We start from the raw sequence: 19,729 nt of genomic DNA, 5'->3' as shown, positions 1-19,729 counted from the left end.
CTCACAGCCCGAGGGCAGACGAGACCCACAGCTCATCTGAGCCGCTCTGATGTCTCTGTGGTCTGTTTAAACAAGAGCGCTGCGCTAATCCGCTCAGATGGGGCCAGTGAGTATGAGGCCGCAGTGGGTTTCTCTCTACACACACACACACACACACACACACACACACACAAGTCACCTTTATTTATATAGCGCTTTTTACAATACAGATTGTATCAAAGCAGCTTCACAGTGATGAAAATAATACAACAAAGTTTGTTTCTAGAAGAAAATTGCATCATCGTCCACCTTAATTAAGGCAGATCAATAATATTGTTGAATATTAAATGTCCCCAACTAAGCAAGCCAAAAGCCAAGCCACACACACACACACACACACACACAGCCATGTTTATGTGATTTGTGAGGACATTCCATAGGCGTAATGGTTTTTATACTGTACAAACTGTATATTCTATCCCCCTACACTGCCCCTATCCCTAAACCTACCCATCACAGGAAACATTCTGCATTTTTACATAAAAAAAAAACACTGCTTAGTATGTTTTTAAAGCCATTTGAAAAATGAGGACACCCAAAATGTCCTCATATATCACCTATTTTCCCGAGTGTCCTCATTTGCAGGTGTGTTATCATAAAAATGTCCTCAGTTGTCATGAAAACAAACTCACACACACACACACACACACACACACACACACACACAGAACTATATGCAAAGCAATACACAGGACCTAATACACACTCTCTGTTTTGTTTTTTCATTTTAATTTAGTAGGGTTAGCTGAAAAACTGAACAAAAATAAAAAACAGACTATATAAAATACAAAACTAAATGGGAAAAAGCAGACTAAAAATAAAATAAGTAGAATAAAACAAAATAAATTAGTATTGACAAGTAGTTAATCAAGCAGAAGAAATAAATCAAAAATTAAAAGAGAACAAAATAGGAGAAAAAAATAAAATGAAATAAAATAAAATGAAATAATGGGGAAATTTTTTTAAATAAAAATCAACTGTCTTTAGAAAATTTGAAATTAAGAAAAAAACAAAGGAATAAATTACAAAGGTCTCATTAATGAGTTGTTAAAAACTATGAGTTATCATCTCTTGAGTTGAGTTGAGTTAATATAATAATCAAAAAACATAGGATAGCTCATCTCTTCTGTGTCCTGCTGACTCTTTAAACAAAAAACAAAAAAAATGCTTTCATTATTTTCACTAAATCCCTCCCTGTTCTTGTCTTTACAACTCTAGACTATTGCTAGCACTTTCTGTTTCAAAGTTTGTCTAAGTCTCTTTGGATAAAAGCATTTGCTAAATCAAAAAATGTGAGTTTAAAGGGAAAAAAGTAAAGGTGAAAAAAACTAAGTGTGCCGATAACACACACCTGGACTGAGCTTTACTAACTGTAGCCTAGAAATATTCACAAAGGGGCTGCATTGCAATACATTTTTATAGCCTAAAGTAGCCTAGTGGTCAGTGCACTAACATTCATTGTTTTTCAGCTTATTGCAACACGACTTCAAGTCCCGGCTTGTCCAACTTTCTTGATACTATACTTTCCTATCATAATAAAAGGCAAAAAAATATATTCTTTAAACTGATGCAAGTTAAGCTCCATCCACACACAAAATAGAATCAGCATTTTTTAAGCCATTACATCAACACTCATAATGGAAGTGGGGGAACGGATTCCGACAGCTGTTTTTTAGCCGTCGGATTCTGTTTCTGACACACTGAGGTTCTAATATTTATCAAATTGATGCTGTTTAAGCTCCATCCACACACAGAATAGAATAAGCATATTTTAAGCCGATACATCAACATCTCTCATCATTGGGGTGGGGGAACGGATTTCGACAGCTGAACTATTTGCCGTCGGATTCTGTTCCCCCTAGGTTTCTTACACAATAAGGTTCTAATATTTATCAAATTGCAGCAACTTACTGGATTCAATAGCCTAGTGGTCAGTGCACCAATGTTGTTTTTTTTAGCTTTGGGTGACCCGAGTTCAAGTCCCACTTCGTCAAACTTTCTTGATACTATACTTTCCTATCATAATAAAAGGCAAAAAATATATTCTTTAAACTGATGCAAGTTAACCTCCATCCACACACAAAATAGAATCTGCATTTTTTAAGTCATTACATCAACACCTCTCATAATGGAAGTGGGGGAACGGATTCCGACAGCTGTTTTTTAGCCGTCGGATTCTGTTCCCCCCATATTTCTGACACACTGAGGTTCTAATATTTATCAAATTGATGCTGTTTAAGCTCCATCCACACACAGAATAGAATAAGCATATTTTAAGCCGATACATCAACATCTCTCATCATTGGGGTGGGGGAACGGATTTCGACAGCTGAACTATTTGCCGTCGGATTCTGTTCCCCCTATGTTTCTTACACAATGAGGTTCTAATATTTATCACATTGCAGTAAATTAAACCCAGCCAAAAACATACATCCTCCAGGTACAGAGGAAGCGTCCTTTAGATCGCCCAGTGAGCTTCCTGTGGATGAGCCAGATGCTGTTCTCTCAGGATTACCAGAGTATACACACAGAAAACCTTAAAGGGTCCAATATCACTGTGGGATCTTGTTCACAATAGGGAACGAACTGTACATGAAATATAAGCAGACACACCCTTACACACACACACAGTCAAGGTGATATGACACGCAGCTGTTGTTTTTTAAAGGCAGGCAGGAAGAAAGAAAGTGAATGAAAGCCTCTGCTTTGTCTGCATTAACGTACAGATACCGGCAGCCCCTATCGCACATCCTGATAATCTACAAGACTGCGCTTCATAAAACAGCGTGCAGACGTGCATCTGTGTGTGTGATGACAGGCAGACTGTTGTGACGGAGTTAAAACCGAGGTGATGAGTTTACGCACAGCTGTATATCTCTGTGATGACTGATGGCATGGCAGTGTATGATTATTCACAGATGTGCACTGTAAAGTTCACATGTAAAAAAAAAAAGTTCATGTTTTCTGATAAACAGCAACTCACCTGATTGATGTGTTTGAGTTTGTCAATGATCTGACTGATGACAGGTTCAGGAGGTTTTTGTCTGGATTCTGAGCCGTGTGGATGGACTCTCTTCAGCCCTGGACCAGGAAACCTGCAAAATATATTATTCATACTTAAACTAAATTACAGGTTTTAAAGCACAGGACACGAAGAACATATAGTCCATTATATAGTTGAACATCCTTGTCAGGATGTATGCTAGTGTGGCTTTTATTGTGTTCACTTATTTGCCCAACAGCTAAAACAAAACTGGAGACCGCTGTGATCTTCCACAAGAATATGAACTCTAAAATTGGCCTCTACTGCCACCTAGAGGCAAACATGTGACCATTGTAATTCTTGCTCAAATTAAATCCCTAAGTATTAGACCTTTAAATTCTTCCCCCCTATTCAGCACATTGATTCAGTCATGCTGCATGAGGACACGGATTTCAAAGGCACTTTACAACAAAACAATCTCTTATTAGTAGATGCCAAGGACTTTGTGAATAAATTATGCCTTGTGTTGTCCGTTGTTCAAAATTACTCAAAGCTAAAAAACAAAAACAGAAGCATAAATATGAATGGTATCTACCAGTAAATTGAAATCTACATTCAGTCCATAGCCCCACCCATCAATAAAAAGTTCCTGTTATGTTGTAGCTGTTAACAGACACACACACACTTAAGCGAACAGTAAAACAGCACAACTAGGTCAGACATGTGCTGGCATCTGAATGTTTCTGAGCAACTGGAGCATATGTTGGGCATCATCAACTGCTAAAAATGTGTGTGTGTGTCTGCGCCCAAGTGTTTCCCCCAATCCCCCCGGGCCCATTGGACTCATGTTCCAGTTAATTACTCCCTATTAAAAGCTAATTAGTGTTGATGCACATGGGCACATTGGTGCAAGCACTGAGGCGACAGAGAGACAGTGAGTGACATATCCCATGCCTCGACACCAACCTCAACTCATCAGCAAAGTCCATACACCACAAAAATCAGTGTTTTTATTTACATTTTATAAAAATATCCACAAATTGTTGTGTGTGTGTGTGTGTGTGTTCTTGTATGTTTTATGAGGACAAAAATGTGTATAATGACATTAGTATTACACTGTAAACATGATTTATGAGGACACTTCCTGTGTCCTCGTAAACCAAATGGCTTAATAACATACTAAAGTGTTTTTTTAATTAAAAAAATTCTGAAAATTTCCTGTGATGAGTAGGTTTATAGGGGTAGGGTTAGTGTAGGCAGATGGAATATATAGTTTGTACAGTATAAAAACCATTACGCCTAGAGAGTCCTCACAAACCACATATTCAAGTATGTGTGTACCATGTGCTTTTAGACGAAAGAGCCAAAGATATGACCTCATGTTCCATTCTTAGGAATGACATAATCCTGAACAAGTCTATCCAATCATCTCTCACGGCACCCTATTTTACATGCACTGCTTATTCATTAAGCCAAATTACATTTCCATACTTATTTATTCTCCTTATTACTCACGATGGCAGCTCACCTCCCGCTTTTAATTATCACATTAATAATACAGACATGAGATCAGAAGACATGGGCAGCGTTTAATGGAAGATGAGATTAGCTGGAGCTTCACGCATGAGGCGCCCACTTGTGTGCTGACCAGGGTGCATCACCATCAGGTCAGATCTGTACTGTCTGCCTGAAAAACTTTCAGATTTGTTCTATTTAGGATGCACATGTTACAAAATTAATCAAACGTTATTGCAGAAATGCTAAAACGTAATGGGGTAGCTAAAGTGAGGATTGTTTCAGCACTAAAAAGCCTTCCCTTATGAATTTTAATTAGGTGTGTTGTAAATTAGAGAAAATAACTATAAAACATCAGAATCTGTTCTAATTGGCCAATCACATTTCAGCACTGAAATACACAATAAGAAACATTTTAATTTGAACATTTTAATTGAATGTCCAACAAGTCTTCCTTTTTTAATGGATTAAAATGTCCTTGTATATCGAGTCTTTGTTTTATGCAATTTGGAAGCGTGTGAATAAGGAGGGTTTAGTCTATTCTTGTGGATTTGATCTATAGCAGATTTTCATATTTTTATCTTGCAAGATGTTTGTGTTATAGGAAAGACTGAAAGCTTGACATGTTAATATGTAAGTGACACAACAGTATAGCTTCTATGTGCTTCTATAGTTGACATTTAACTTCACTAGAGATGCACTCTGAATGAATGATGCCATATGGACGATTATAAGTCATTTTTGTTGGAGACTTTAAATGCACTACAGAAATACACTGACATTCAAAAGGTTGGGCCAGTAAGATTTTAATATTGTTGACAGAAGTCTCTTAGGCTCATTAAAACTACAGTCAAAAACTGGAATATTGAAAAAAAAAAAAAAAATTATATATATATATATATATATATATATAATTTTTTTTTTCAATATTCCAGTTTTTGACTGTATATATATATATATATATATATATATATATATATATATATATATATCTCCTGTGATACCTGTGATAATGCTGATTTGCAGCTCAAGGAACTTTTCTCATTATGTTAAAAACAGTTGTGCTGCTTAATATTTTGTGGAAGCCGTGATAAAAGAAAATTGGATTTTTTGATGAATAGAAAGTTGTGGTATTTGTTTGTTTACTGTCAATATTTCTGAATAAAAGTATTCATTTCTTTTAAAAAAAAATCTTAATGATCCCATATTGTCTAAAGGTAGTACGCATTAAAAATACAAAAGTACATTAAAATAAAACACACCAAGTGCTTTGAAAACTTATACTTTGTGCATTTTTTGGACAAACATTCTGTAGAATCTTTAAAATGATTTCATAAAATGAAATGCTAGTATGTTTAATATTTTTTGCATTAATGTTAACTGCCATGTTCTATTGTATATGTAAAAATTATTCAAAGTAGACAGAAGTTTTCATGTGTTCTAATGTAAAATATACTTCATTTCATCAGCCACATTATGATTCCTAAAAAACAAAAACAACCCACGACAGGCATTATTGTACAGCAGGAGCACAGGCAACCCAACTGTTACTACAGGAAATGACTAAACACCCCGTGGATGTACAGTCTGGACCAGCTACTCATGCTGAACCTGCTCAGACTCATGGACCTACTGAGCACCCCTCAGAGATCCAACATGCCCCACTGCCCAAACCCGCTGGAGACCACGAGAATCAATCACGAGGATCTTCATGAGCTAACTGAGGAACAGCTGAAGGAGACGGGGGTTATTGAGCGTGAGGAAGAGAAGTGCTCTAGGACTCGGAGGAAGGTTTACAAAACACAATGAATATCCTCCATTCTTGACTTCTCACAGTTATAAATGAACAAGCTTGTCCGCCACCAACTCCCTTCAAACCGAAAGATGAAGAGGTTGAGGTGGTGTAGGCAACAACAGTGATGTGGCGTACCAGCTGGAATATCTCAATAAACTTATATAAATTATGACTTTAAAATAATATTATCAGCACAGTCAAAACATTAAAATAATATGCTTATGTTTTAGTCAATTTGTGTGGCTTACACTTATTGCAGAACATCTGTGCATATTTAAAGACAGTGGAAGAACACTGCTGTTTATTCTCACTCATACACAACAACTCTCTATCCTATTTACATCCCATTAAATGTCTCAGTCAAACAAGCGAATACCAAAATAAACTCCTTTTTAAATAATAGATTCTGTATTTATCAAACTACTTCAGATGTAGCTACTATGTAGAGTCTGTTTTTCACCACAGAATCGATTGTTTTTAGTTTAACAGTGAGTTATTGTAATGGTGATCATTTTAATAACATTACTGATGGTCCAAATGATATCTAGTATAATATTAGGAGTATGTTTCTGGTTTTGAGTCGATGAGGGGGTACTTGAGCCGAGCTGATGGGCCTGTGGGAGTACATAAAACCAAAACGGTTAGGAAACATCGGCTAAAATGAAGAAGGCAGATATTGAGAATGCTAAAATTGATTCTAGGCAGAAATCTGTGCCAGAGTTTTGGTGACTTGATCCTTGACATTGAGGGCTCCTCTGCACTGCCTCCAGCACAGGGGGAAATATCATTTCTAGCCAACACCAGGGATGCTACAGTAGATATGAACTTTACAATCAAATCATCTTTTGCAATAACACTTGTTTTAGTCCTGACATGAAATAACATTTCTGCACAGTTTCGACTGCTTAGATTTGTATGAAAGAATGAGCAGGGATGTTGTTGTAGCTGCTCGTTGTGTTTATTTGACTGTGGCATTAATGAATTTGCTTTATGCTTTGACATTTTTGAGTCGACTATTTAATATATCAGGGCCACATAAATGGTGACATTCTTTGGCACAATTAAGATGGCTTTCTTCCCAGTACAGAATGTGAGTGAGCGCTTCGTCTTCAATACATTGCATAAAATGGGTCTGAACACATTCCAGAATTAATTATATTTCACTAGAAGCCAAGGAATGACATTGAGATTCAGCAGACATTTCTGGCAAAGCATGGTTATTGTAGTTCTCTCTTCCCCTATCTATTTCTCTCATGGGTCCTAATTAACTCCTGAGGCTCTGAGAGCCACCTGACACAGCTGTCTGTCCCCTAAGGCCAACTGTTCACCACACTGTTGTGACCAAGCCATTTCATTCCCACTCATTCCTCAACTGAACTTACTGGAGAGCAAACAGCGCATAATGCTGTAATGTTGACACACATGTCCAACAGTGACCAGACGGATACAATGAACAGATAAAGCAAGAACGGATATCAACACTTAGGAGCTAACCTGTACATGTCTGAAAACTGAAAAATACTTGCAAAATACATCACTGTTTATGACATTGATAAATATTTGCATAGTTATCACTAAATCTATCTTGATTTTGTTTTAGCTCATTTTATATGATGCTATGGTGTCTTGGAAGTGTGTCTGAAACCAGTTTCCTTAGAAAGTACATTCATGCACAAAACATTAGTGTACATTAACTATATTGAGCAATGTTCCCTCCCTCTAATTTTTATTCTTGCTGAACAAAACCTTTTTATATTGGACAGAAATGTCAGCCATCTGAGCAAAAACATACCTTACACCAAATCTGTACAGGTTACACAATGCAGTTGTAACTTTTAACTTTAAATGTTTGAGATAATCCTTAAAAAATTGACACAATCCTTTAAAGTCCACTTAAAAGTCAACCCATTTTAGTTCTATAATGTGATGTATTTTAGAGTTAAGGAGACATTCTGTGAAAATGGACAGGAATCCACTGGACTGCAAAAAAGGGCTCATTTTAAACTAGAATGTAGCCAAACTATATGAGAGTTTGCTAAAACAATGCCTAAATAGCTATTAGGCAATTGGTTAACATTATCCAACAGACAATTAGCAAAAAAGTAAAGTCATTTCTGAGGAATTTATTACAATGTGATTAAAGATTAGGATGTCTTTGGAATAATGTGCACTGATGAATCGTTGTAAGATTAGTAATAAGACCAGGAATGAGCATTAAGAGAGTAAATAGGACCCATTTTGATATCATGTTGACTTTAATGATGACTTCACTTTTTGAGCTGATATTTCCAAGTCGTTAGGATGAGATACTGTAGCTCTATGACAATTTTTAAATTGGGTTCCAAAGGGCGTGCGGAAAGCCAGGCACAGGCAGGCACAGTGCGAATTAGCCACCAAACCACCCGACATCAGTTACCCCACAAAGACCACATCACAATTCACACCCTGTTGCCTGTCAGATGGAACTGGAGTCAGCCAAACTCATTAGATACACACACACACACACAATCATCTGCTCAGCTTCTAGCCACTTACACTGTCTACGCTTAATTCAGAAAGCTCTTTAGATTTCAGGATTTGTGACAAGCTCAGGGGCAATATGTCTCTTCGGGGCAATTTTGAGATTGTAGTAATACTAGAAAGCATTTAGGAGGCTGATTCTATTGTAATATATGCTACTTTTACCCACTTAGTATAAACTGTCAGAATAAAAACACTAATAGAGAGTGTGCGTGGGTCATAAAGAGATAAAAGCCTCTTCCATCCTGAAATAACTTATATTATAGGCTACAAAGAGTCTTAGATGCTGAGTGGTCAAGCATTCCAGCCATGCAAAAATACACAAAATAGTCCTTAAGCAAGACACCTGACACAAATCAAACAGGATAGTTGTATAATCCGATCAATAGGTTGTACTACTGGTACCTTGGTGCCAGTCTTTTAGCAGATGAAACACTGATGACAAAGTGGACAAACAGAAAATGAAACATGACCTGGCTTAAACCCAATTTAAGCCAGTACTTATGTTTGTTCCCTCATGAACTCATTTATTAGCATCAAATTAAATATGCTGGCTACCCTGGCAAGGGTCCATAGTAACCGCAAGGATGTGAAACAACAGAAACCATTGAGAACAACTATTAATCTTAGTTTACATGTCAGGGACTATATCTGCAAGTGGAATGATGCCACTTAATGAATTTGCTTACTTTTTAATGAACATTTATGTCCTAATTATATGCTAAAAGACACTATATTGTGAGACTAAAAAAAAAAAAAAAAAAAAAAAAACAGTATTAGGATGTGGCCATCAGTGCTGCCACAAATGATAAACTCACTTGTCTGTCATCTCCTGTCCGTTCCAGCAGAGGGAGCTGTTGAGTGCCGTCGGCTCTTTGCTGCACAAAGATTCTCCGAGACCACTGTAGAACTGACTGAAGCCCCTCAGACCAGAGATAAACTCCCTGCAGCAGACAGAGAGGAAATTGAGAAAGTATGAAAGCAGCAGAAAGAATAAGCCATGTGGACTCAAAGAAAATGAAAACTGAAATTAGATCTGCACAGAGAGGCAAGATTAAAAAGAACAGCACAAAGATACACGTATTCATGGGGAAAATGAGGGGCATGGAGCAAAATGAAAATGGGGATGGGGTCAAACGCAGTTTGAAACGTGATCTACTCCATTACATGTCGTTTACTGTCAGGCTAAGTTGATTTGAGACGCTTTGACTGATAATTGACATTATGCTGGAAAAGAAACAGCATATTGTTTTGGCTCATCTGTTCATCAGAGTGAGGGAGAGTGGAACAGCACAGGACAGAGGTGGCAGAAGGCGACTCAATGTCACTCACACGGCAGGAGACAAAGCCTGTGTTAATGAGCCTCTCTCTGTCACCATCAGCCTGAACACACACACACCTCAACTAACAGCACAAATACACACTCTGCATTTCACAATTCATATACATGTAGGCTACCTCCACACAAAATGAATCAGTCGACCACCTAGTCAGACATGTGCAAGCTCAGATTTTTTATTTCCATTGAAAAGTATATCTTTGATATATTTTGAATAAACTATGATATAAATATGGCCCTGTTTACACCAGGTATTAAAGGAGAACTCCGGTCAATTTTAACATTGAGCTAATTTTTTTGTAAATTTGGGGTGCTGTCAATACAGAGAACAACGACAAAAATCGGTGTTGCCTACACCGTGTTATCCTCTTTTTAAAATTTGCACCCTGTTGACTTCAATGGGGCAAGTTTTAAACCTGCTTTTAGCCTCTTAACATCCTTGATGTGTCATTACAAGTGCACAGCCAATGTGAGTGATTCCTTCAGAGTGAACACGGGTGAATCTGACTGCAGTAGATGTGAAAGATATGAATAAAAATGATGTTATTTCAGCCAGCGCACATACCTGTATTTACATCCTGTTTTCGGTCGAAGTCCAAAGTAGTCGATTGTCGAGTTGACACGCATAGGTTTAGTTACCTATGATCACGCGCGTGAACTCGACAATCGACTAGTGTGGACTTCGACCGAAAACAGGATGTAAATACAGGTATGTGCGCTGGTTGAAATAACATCATTTTTATTCATATCTTTCACATCCTCTGCAGTCAGATTCACCCGTGTTCACTATGAAGGAATCATCTAACATGGCTGGGCACTTGTAATGACACATCAAGGATGTTAAGAGGCTAAAAGCAGGTTTAAAACTTGCCTCATTGAAGTCAACAGGGTGCATATTTTAAAAAGAGGATAACACGGTGTAGGCAACACCGATTTTTGTCGTTGTTCTCTGTATTGACAGCACTCCAAATTTACAAAAAAATGAGCTCAATGTTAAAATTGACCGGAGTTCTCCTTTAAGATGCGTTTTGGTCGACGCAAAATACAGGTGTAAACGGGGTCTAAAACATTTTGAGCTTGTCCACTTTCGACCACTTCCAGTTGAAAACACATTAGACTGGATTGCTTTTATAGTGTAGACACTCATGTGGTCGAATGCGTTCGAACAGCCACAAAAGACCTCTCTGTAAACTGACTTAATGCGTAAACATTATGGGAAGCGCGCTAGCCAGGCGGGATTTAAACTTTGTCGGCTGACGACCCAAGTTTGGTTGGAAGACCAAAAACGTACCAAGCGCAATGTTCTCTCACCATTTCTGATTTCTAACAAGCACTCACAACGTTCAGCGCGGTTTCGCGGCTATCAGAGCAGAAACGAAAGTTGATGCTATATTCATCTCCGGGTGCATTCAAATGTAAATTGTACTAACTTATTTTGTCCATTAGATCGAAAGATCTGAAAAAGACCATAGATTTACCCGCCCATAGATAATAATAAGGAATGTTCCTTAAGCACCAAATCAGCATATGTGACCCTGGACCACAAAGCCAGTCACATGGGTCAATTTTTTAAAATCTGGAATCTGAGGGAACATCAAAAATCGAAACATTGAGAAAATCGAAACCCATTTATGTTCGCGATTGTGCTGTATTCACTCACAAAAATAAATGTTTATATATTTACGGTAGGAATTTTACAAAATATCTTCATGGAACATGATCTTTACTTTAATATCCTAATGATTTTTGGCATAAAAGAAAAATCGATAATTTTGACCCATACATTGTTGGTTATTGTCACAGATATACCCGTGCGACTTGTGACTGGTTTTGTGATCCAGGGTCACATATTAGAATGATTTCTGAAGGATCATGTGACACTGAAGACTGGAGTAATGATGCTGAAAATTCAGTTTTGCCATCACATATATTACTGTTTCTACTGTATCTTTAATCAAATAAATTAAGTCTTGGTAAATACGAACCTTCTTTCAAATACATCAAAAAACAACCTTTTAAACAGTAGTGTATGACAGACATACAGTGAGGAAAATAATTATTTGAACACCCTGCTATTTTGCAAGTTCTCCCACTTAGAAATCATGGAGGGGTCTGAAATTGTCATCGTAGGTGCATGTCCACTGTGAGAGACATAATCTAAAAAAAAAAAATCCAGAAATCACAATGTATGATTTTTTAACTATTTATTTGTATGATACAGCTGCAAATAAGTATTTGAACACCTGAGAAAATCAATGTTAATATTTGGTACAGTAGCCTTTGTTTGCAATTACAGAGGTCAAACGTTTCCTGTAGTTTTTCACCAGGTTTGCACACACTGCAGGAGGGATTTTGGCCCACTCCTCCACACAGATCTTCTCTAGATCAGTCAGGTTTCTGGGCTGTCGCTGAGAAACACGGAGTTTGAGCTCCCTCCAAAGATTCTCTATTGGGTTTAGGTCTGGAGACTGGCTAGGCCACGCCAGAACCTTGATATGCTTCTTACAGAGCCACTCCTTGGTTATCCTGGCTGTGTGCTTCGGGTCATTGTCATGTTGGAAGACCCAGCCTCGACCCATCTTCAATGCTCTAACTGAGGGAAGGAGGTTGTTCCCCAAAATCTCGCAATACATGGCCCTGGTCATCCTCTCCTTAATACAGTGCAGTCGCCCTGTCCCATGTGCAGAAAAACACCCCCAAAGCATGATGCTACCACCCCCATGCTTCACAGTAGGGATGGTGTTCTTGGGATGGTACTCATCATTCTTCTTCCTCCAAACACGTTTAGTGGAATTATGACCAAAAAGTTCTATTTTGGTCTCATCTGACCACATGACTTTCTCCCATGACTCCTCTGGATCATCCAAATGGTCATTGGCAAACTTAAGACGGGCCTTGACATGTGCTGGTTTAAGCAGGGGAACCTTCCGTGCCATGCATGATTTCAAACCATGACGTCTTAGTGTATTACCAACAGTAACCTTGGAAACGGTGGTCCCAGCTCTTTTCAGGTCATTGTCCAGCTCCTCCCGTGTAGTTCTGGGCTGATTTCTCACCTTTCCTAGGATCATTGAGACCCCACGAGGTGAGATCTTGCATGGAGCCCCAGTCCGAGGGAGATTGACAGTCATGTTTAGCTTCTTCCATTTTCTAATGATTGCTCCAACAGTGGACCTTTTTTCACCAAGCTGCCTGGCAATTTCCCCGTAGCCCTTTCCAGCCTTGTGGAGGTGTACAATTTTGTCTCTAGTGTCTTTGGACAGCTCTTTGGTCTTGGCCATGTTAGTAGTTGGATTCTTACTGATTGTATGGGTTGGACAGGTGTCTTTATGCAGCTAACGACCTCAAACAGGTGCATCTAATTTAGGATAATAAATGGAGTGGAGGTGGACATTTTAAAGGCAGACTAACAGGTCTTTGAGGGTCAGAATTTTAGCTGATAGACAGGTGTTCAAATACTTATTTGCAGCTGTATCATACAAATAAATAGTTAAAAAAATCATACATTGTGATTTCTGGATTTTTTTAGATTATGTCTCTCACAGTGGACATGCACCTACGATGACAATTTCAGACCCCTCCATGATTTCCAAGTGGGAGAACTTGCAAAATAGCAGGGTGTTCAAATACTTATTTTCCTCACTGTAGAATTTATTACATTATTACATATTATAATATTACATTTGATTTATTTATATATATACTTTGTATTAATGTAAATAAATGAATGTAGGCTACATATTAATATACATAAATTAAGGGACATTTTACTGAAACCATCTTAGAATCAAGTAATACACTAAAAGTAATACACTACTAAATTGTTAAAAAAGCTTTTTTGGTCATATCTTATCTTTAATAGGAAAAGAAGTGGAAGAAAAGTACAGAAGTAGAAAAAAGGTGCATGATGCTCAGCATCACTCAAATACTCAAAAATATGGAACAGACTGTTTGAGTGGGTTGGAAGACCCCTAAAAAGGTCAGTAAATCTACAGTATACAGAGAAAACCACGAAGGACAAGAGAGTCAGAGGAAGAGAGAGAGAGAGAGAGAGAGTGAGTGTTTCAGAGGCGCTGAAGTGGAGAATCTATTACAGCATCAGAAGATGTGAGCTGTATGAAGAGATGCATGAAAACGGCATTATGGTTGGCTGTAAATCCCATTCCTCACATTTTATTTTCACAGAATTGATTATTGTCAATTCTATAGCAGCAATGCTTTGCAGCCTTCTTGAGTGGAGTGTTTAGAGCACTTGAGAGATTCAAATAAAACAGAAATGTGTGTGTTTTCAGCAGCTGATTGTCATTTTTAGAGCTGACGGTTAAGAGTAGTCAGGTCATACTCATGTTTCAATACTGCTGAATAACAAGATCAGCCATTAGAATCAGTGAGGCAGTTAAGCTCCAAACGCATTAAGTACCATAAAAGTGCCGATTTATTTAAAGTATTCAAAATACCTTTATTTGAGAAACAGACTGAAATTTAAGTCATTATTTGTTTTCAGGTCAGCTTTAAGTCTTTTCCTCACACAGAGCTATCTAGGACCCTACGATTTCCGTGATGCAGAAAACGCAGTCAGAAAAACACAATTTACCGAATCTCTGGAAATCTGGCAAAAGAAAGCACAAAGGATTTGCACTACAACCCTCCAGAATTCTGTTTAATTTGAAGAAATTTCTTAAATTCAGCTAAGAGGTCACACTGGTTTTTTTTTTCGATCTTCTGTTGGTTCATTTGATACAAATTCGCAGGTCAAAGTTCACCAAACCTGAACTTTGGAATGCAACAATGCAAACTTCTTCGCATGAGCTTGCGTTTCCAGTCTCCAGCTCTCACAAGAATGGACCGCCCTGTTATCGAAAAAGAAAAAAAAGTAGGACAGGGACTTGGTTCTATTGATCAGTTTCTGACTGGATAGAGACAGATCTGAAGGCAAGCTTGAGGTCAAATGTAAAAAAGGGTTAAGTTGACAAAATTGGAGAAGTCCTGCATACGTCACTAGAGAGAAGTTTTCATTCACAATAAGATCAAAACATGCATTTAGAAAATAGATGACTTTACATTTTCATTTTGACTGTTACTGTATGAGAAACATGTTAACTGACTGCTGTTTCTTTAAATCACTTCATATACAAAATTCAAATATTGAATCATGACGTTACCTGCGGCGTCCAAAGAGGGTCTCATCGGGGTCAAAGTTCACCGGAGGGCGGTTGTGGGGCACCGGCGAGGCTGCCGCGTGTTCTCTCGACAGGGCCAGAGCACGAGACACCCGCGGGGGCGCGTGCGCACATATCCCGCTCACCTGTGAACAGGAGAAGATTGGCGGGATGAGTGTGATCACTCTTGGACACAGTCCTGGAAGACATCCAGCTGAGAAAGCAATTAATAAGACAAACTGTCCCTGCAAAACTTCTTCCCCATTCAGCTAATTGTCTGGCTGATGGTGCCGCATTTGCCTCCTGTTTGTTTGTTTGTGTTTGATGACAATAGAATTTACATAACAAAACGAGGCATTGTTGAGTCTGTCAGACACTCTGGCTGCGCTTTTTCAATAATCATAACCCTTTGCAGACATAACGAAAGTAAACAAGCCTCTCGTTCCCCTTCTCATGCGCGCTAAATGCTATTGTTTTTATACGGGACAACATAATAATAATAATACCCCGCTACCATGCTGGCTGTGTGAGATAATGGAGTCTTGCCATTCTTTCAGGTGCAATAAAAATGCAAATGCTTCTTAATGTTTAGCTTGTGGTTTAATGATTTGCCGCTGTTTAATTTCCCATGGGGGCTGGTCCAGGGCGTCATTTTGCCATGTAATGCTTGTGGCATATTGTGCCTGCTTGTTCATGAATGAATATGTGTGTGTCAAGGTAAACAGGCTCTGGAATTCTGATGGGATCCGGGAAAGGAGATCAATAGTACAAGGACATCTTCATGCGAACAGGGACGGCTGGGGGATTGGTCGCTGCGGCTAAACATAAGAAGATACACTTTTTAACATGTTCTGAAACATCAGTGTGTGGGGTGATCGGATTCACTCTACAGTCATTCATAAAATTTGCACACACCAACAAATACACCAACAAACTGCTGTAGAGATAAACGACATGATTATCAGCGTAGATCAATAGAAGCTCTTTCTAGCAAACAGCCCAGGGGAGGGTAAATAGATACTGTTGATGTGCATGTGAGTGTTTTAGTGTGTGAAAGAGATTAAGAGAAAGAACAAAAGACACAGAACTAGACAGCGACAAAAGAGGTACGGCGGAAGATCAGATCAGAGAGTCTTGATACAAATGCAATCCTGATGCAACATATTCCAGCACTGCAACACTTTCTACCGTTGGTTTTCTCTGTGGTTCCTCGAGTCACAGGATATCTGACTCAAACCCAAGCTATTTAAAATGAGCAGGTAGCTAAGTTACAAACTACTCTATATAAAAATAGCTAGGGTGAGTTGAAAGCTAGCCTGTTTATTAAAAAAAACTGATGAGCAATATTGTTTGTAATACATGTTTAAATACAAAAAAATATATATTCAGACCAACAACATTATTGGTTTAATGCAACAATTCAATAAACAAGTAGAGTAAAGGCTCATTCATACCAACGATGATATCTTTAATGATAATGATAGATATAGTTTTAAAAATCATTCTAAATGTAAAAGAATCGCAATGTAAACAGAGTCCACACCACAACTATAAAGATAACAGCAGAGAGAAACAATATTGTTGGAATCACTTTCTGAAACTGGTGTGAACGGGCCTTTATAGAAGTTAATAAGTAATTTACGTTTTAGACACAATACTGTTACTTTCTATATTTTTGTTCCGCCAGCCAAAATAATTCCACTATGGTGCGTCTTTCTTGTATGAATCAACTTTTTATTAAAAAATCGCTTGAATTAATAGTTGTTGTTTTTTTAAATACAGTCACTTGCTTCATTGCTGAATGAATCAGTGCTTTTGAACAAATCAGTTGAATAAATTTTTCACGAATTCACTTATAACAACTGTCACATGCTGCCATGCATCTACTGGCATAAGGATGTAAATGTCTTTTTGAACACCGATATAAGCTACAAACAAGCACATCGGTCATAATGGTAAATGATTCTAAATGACTCCACTAAAATCTATTTTTGGATGCAGCTCATCATATTAGTTTAATGCTTTAACTAGTTAGTGGTGCACATGTAGTCACCTCACCTGAATGTGTCACGATTCATGGATTCATTGACTCGCCCTCGCTATGGGAGTGCGTGTTGTATGAATGGGCGCGGCTCATCAGCACGGCTCGTTATCGCTGATGAGCTGATCAGCGCCAGCTGTTCTGAATGAGAATGTCCTATATATTGTTTGTCACCTCGTCTTGTCTTTGTCAGATGGTTGTGGAGGTTCACGGGCTCAGCTCACAGTCTTTTCCCCTCGCTCCAGTTCCTGTGTTCCTGTTCTGTGATTCATCCGCCTGTTCTGAGGATCGGACGCGAGTTCCTGTGTTCCTGTTCTGTGATTCATCTGCCTGTTCTGAGGATCGTTTGCGGATCGTCCGTTTGCTGTCTGCCCACTGAGTCCTGCGTTGCCGAGCCTGTTATTCTGCTATCTGTCTGCCATCTGAACCTGCACGACCGCTATACTTTTGTGTTAATAAACACCAGTATTCACTTGCTATTGAATCCTTGACTGTTCCTTTTGAGCCATGACAGAACCATCTGACCAGACCATGGATTCAGCGAGTGCAGCCAGTTTTGAGCAGATGTTTGCCGGTAACCACGCCCGCATGGATCGTCAGGATGAACAGATCAGTGCCTCGGGTCGGGCGATACAGGCTCTGGTAACGCAGGTGTCCGAGCTCACCTCTCAATTACAATGTCTGAGAGGTCCCACTGCGCCAGCACCGCCCCCGCCTGTTCCCCCGGAGAATCCCAACATCAACCGACCAGAGCCGCGCATCCCCACTCCCGAGAGGTATTCAGGAGAACCTAATATGTGTCGAACCTTTTTAACCAAATGTTCGATTTACTTCTCTCTTCAGCCTGTGACGTTTTCCTCCGAGGAGAGTAAAGTGGCACTAGTCATGACGCTGTTGTCTGGACGCGCGGCTCTGTGGGGAACAGCGGTGTGGCAAAATCAACACAGCTGCTGCTCCTCGTTCCAAGCACTCGAGCAGGAGATGAGGCGCGTGTTCGACCGCGGGGTCGTCGGACGTGAGGCGGCCCGCCAACTTGCAGATCTCCGTCAGAACAACAACTCTGTTTCCGACTATTCCATCCAGTTCCGGACGTTGGCCGCCGAGTGCAAATGGAACGAGGAGGCGCAGTGGGACATGTTCCTGCATGGGTTGGCTGACCGTGTTCAGAAGGAGATTTACACGCTGGATCTACCCAAGACTCTTGATGAACTGGTTGAACTGGCACTACGGGTCGATGCACGTCTACAACAGAGAGAGAATCGACCGTATCCGACCCCAGTGGTGGATTTCACGGAGTTTCCCGGTCCCAGAGGAGTGAACATGGTCAGCCCCTCGAACAATCCCGAACCCATGCAGGTAGGTCGAGCTCGGCTCTCCCGGGAGGAGAGAGAACACCGCCGTTCGAGAGGTCTGTGTCTCTACTGTGGAGAGGCCGGCCACTTCGTCTCCACCTGCCCTTTAAAAGGCCAAGCCCGGCGGTAGGACGGAGGCTACTGTCGGGCGGGATATCCATGACCAGACCCTCGAACGCCACCTTCCTCCCGGTGAGACTCCAGTGGGCAGACCGCTCCTTCAACGGCCAGGCGCTGGTGGATTCGGGTGCGGAGGGCAATCTTATGGACTTTTCTTTGCCGCGCAAGCTTCACATCCCCATCACGGCCCTGGAACACACCATCACGATCCACGCACTTAATGGACAGGAACTCCCGGGCATTACTCACGTCACTGCCTAAGGGCAAGTTATATTCGCTTTCTGCTCCAGAAAGGGAGGCTATGGAGAAATATATTTCTGATTCTCTAGCAACGGGGTTCATTCGCCCTTCCTCTTCTCCAGCGGGGGCGGGATTCTTTTTTGTGGGGAAGAAGGATGGTTCTCTGCGACCTTGTATTGATTACCGGGGGTTGAACAGCATCACGGTAAAGAATACTTATCCTTTGCCGTTGATGTCTTCAGCTTTCGAGAGGTTGCAGGGAGCATCAGTCTTCACAAAATTGGATTTACGTAATGCATATCATTTGGTTCGCATCAGGAAGGGGGATGAGTGGAAGACCGCGTTCAACACCCCCAGGGGGCACTTTGAATACTTGGTTATGCCGTTCGGCCTTTCCAACTCCCCAGCGGTCTTCCAGGCACTCGTCAATGACGTGTTGAGAGACATGGTAGATCAGTTCATATATGTTTACCTGGATGACATATTGATTTTTTTCTTTGTCTCTCCAGGAGCACGTTCAACACGTCAGACGAGTGCTCCAAAGGTTACTAGAGAATGGGCTTTTTGTCAAGGCGGAGAAATGCGATTTTCATGCACAGTCTGTTCCTTTCCTAGGGTACATCGTT

General features: G+C 39.8%; 1 protein-coding gene across 1 annotated transcript in view; it reads right to left on the bottom strand.

Moving 5' to 3' along the window:
* gpc3 (glypican 3) overlaps nucleotides 1-19,729 on the bottom strand; it is a 158,681-nt gene that overhangs the window by 46,334 nt on the left and 92,618 nt on the right. Inside the window, exons 4-6 of the mRNA XM_084132913.1 lie at nucleotides 15,354-15,496; nucleotides 9,671-9,796; nucleotides 3,023-3,134 (exon numbers count right to left, since the gene is read on the bottom strand). Coding sequence (XP_083989039.1) covers nucleotides 3,023-3,134; nucleotides 9,671-9,796; nucleotides 15,354-15,496 — 381 coding nt within the window. The remainder of the gene's footprint in view (nucleotides 1-3,022; nucleotides 3,135-9,670; nucleotides 9,797-15,353; nucleotides 15,497-19,729) is intronic.

The sequence above is a fragment of the Abramis brama genome (genome assembly GCF_963993115.1).
Source record: "Abramis brama genome assembly, chromosome: 13".
Classification (NCBI taxonomy): Eukaryota; Metazoa; Chordata; class Actinopteri; order Cypriniformes; family Leuciscidae; genus Abramis; species Abramis brama.
This window is presented reverse-complemented; position numbering and strand designations above follow the sequence as displayed.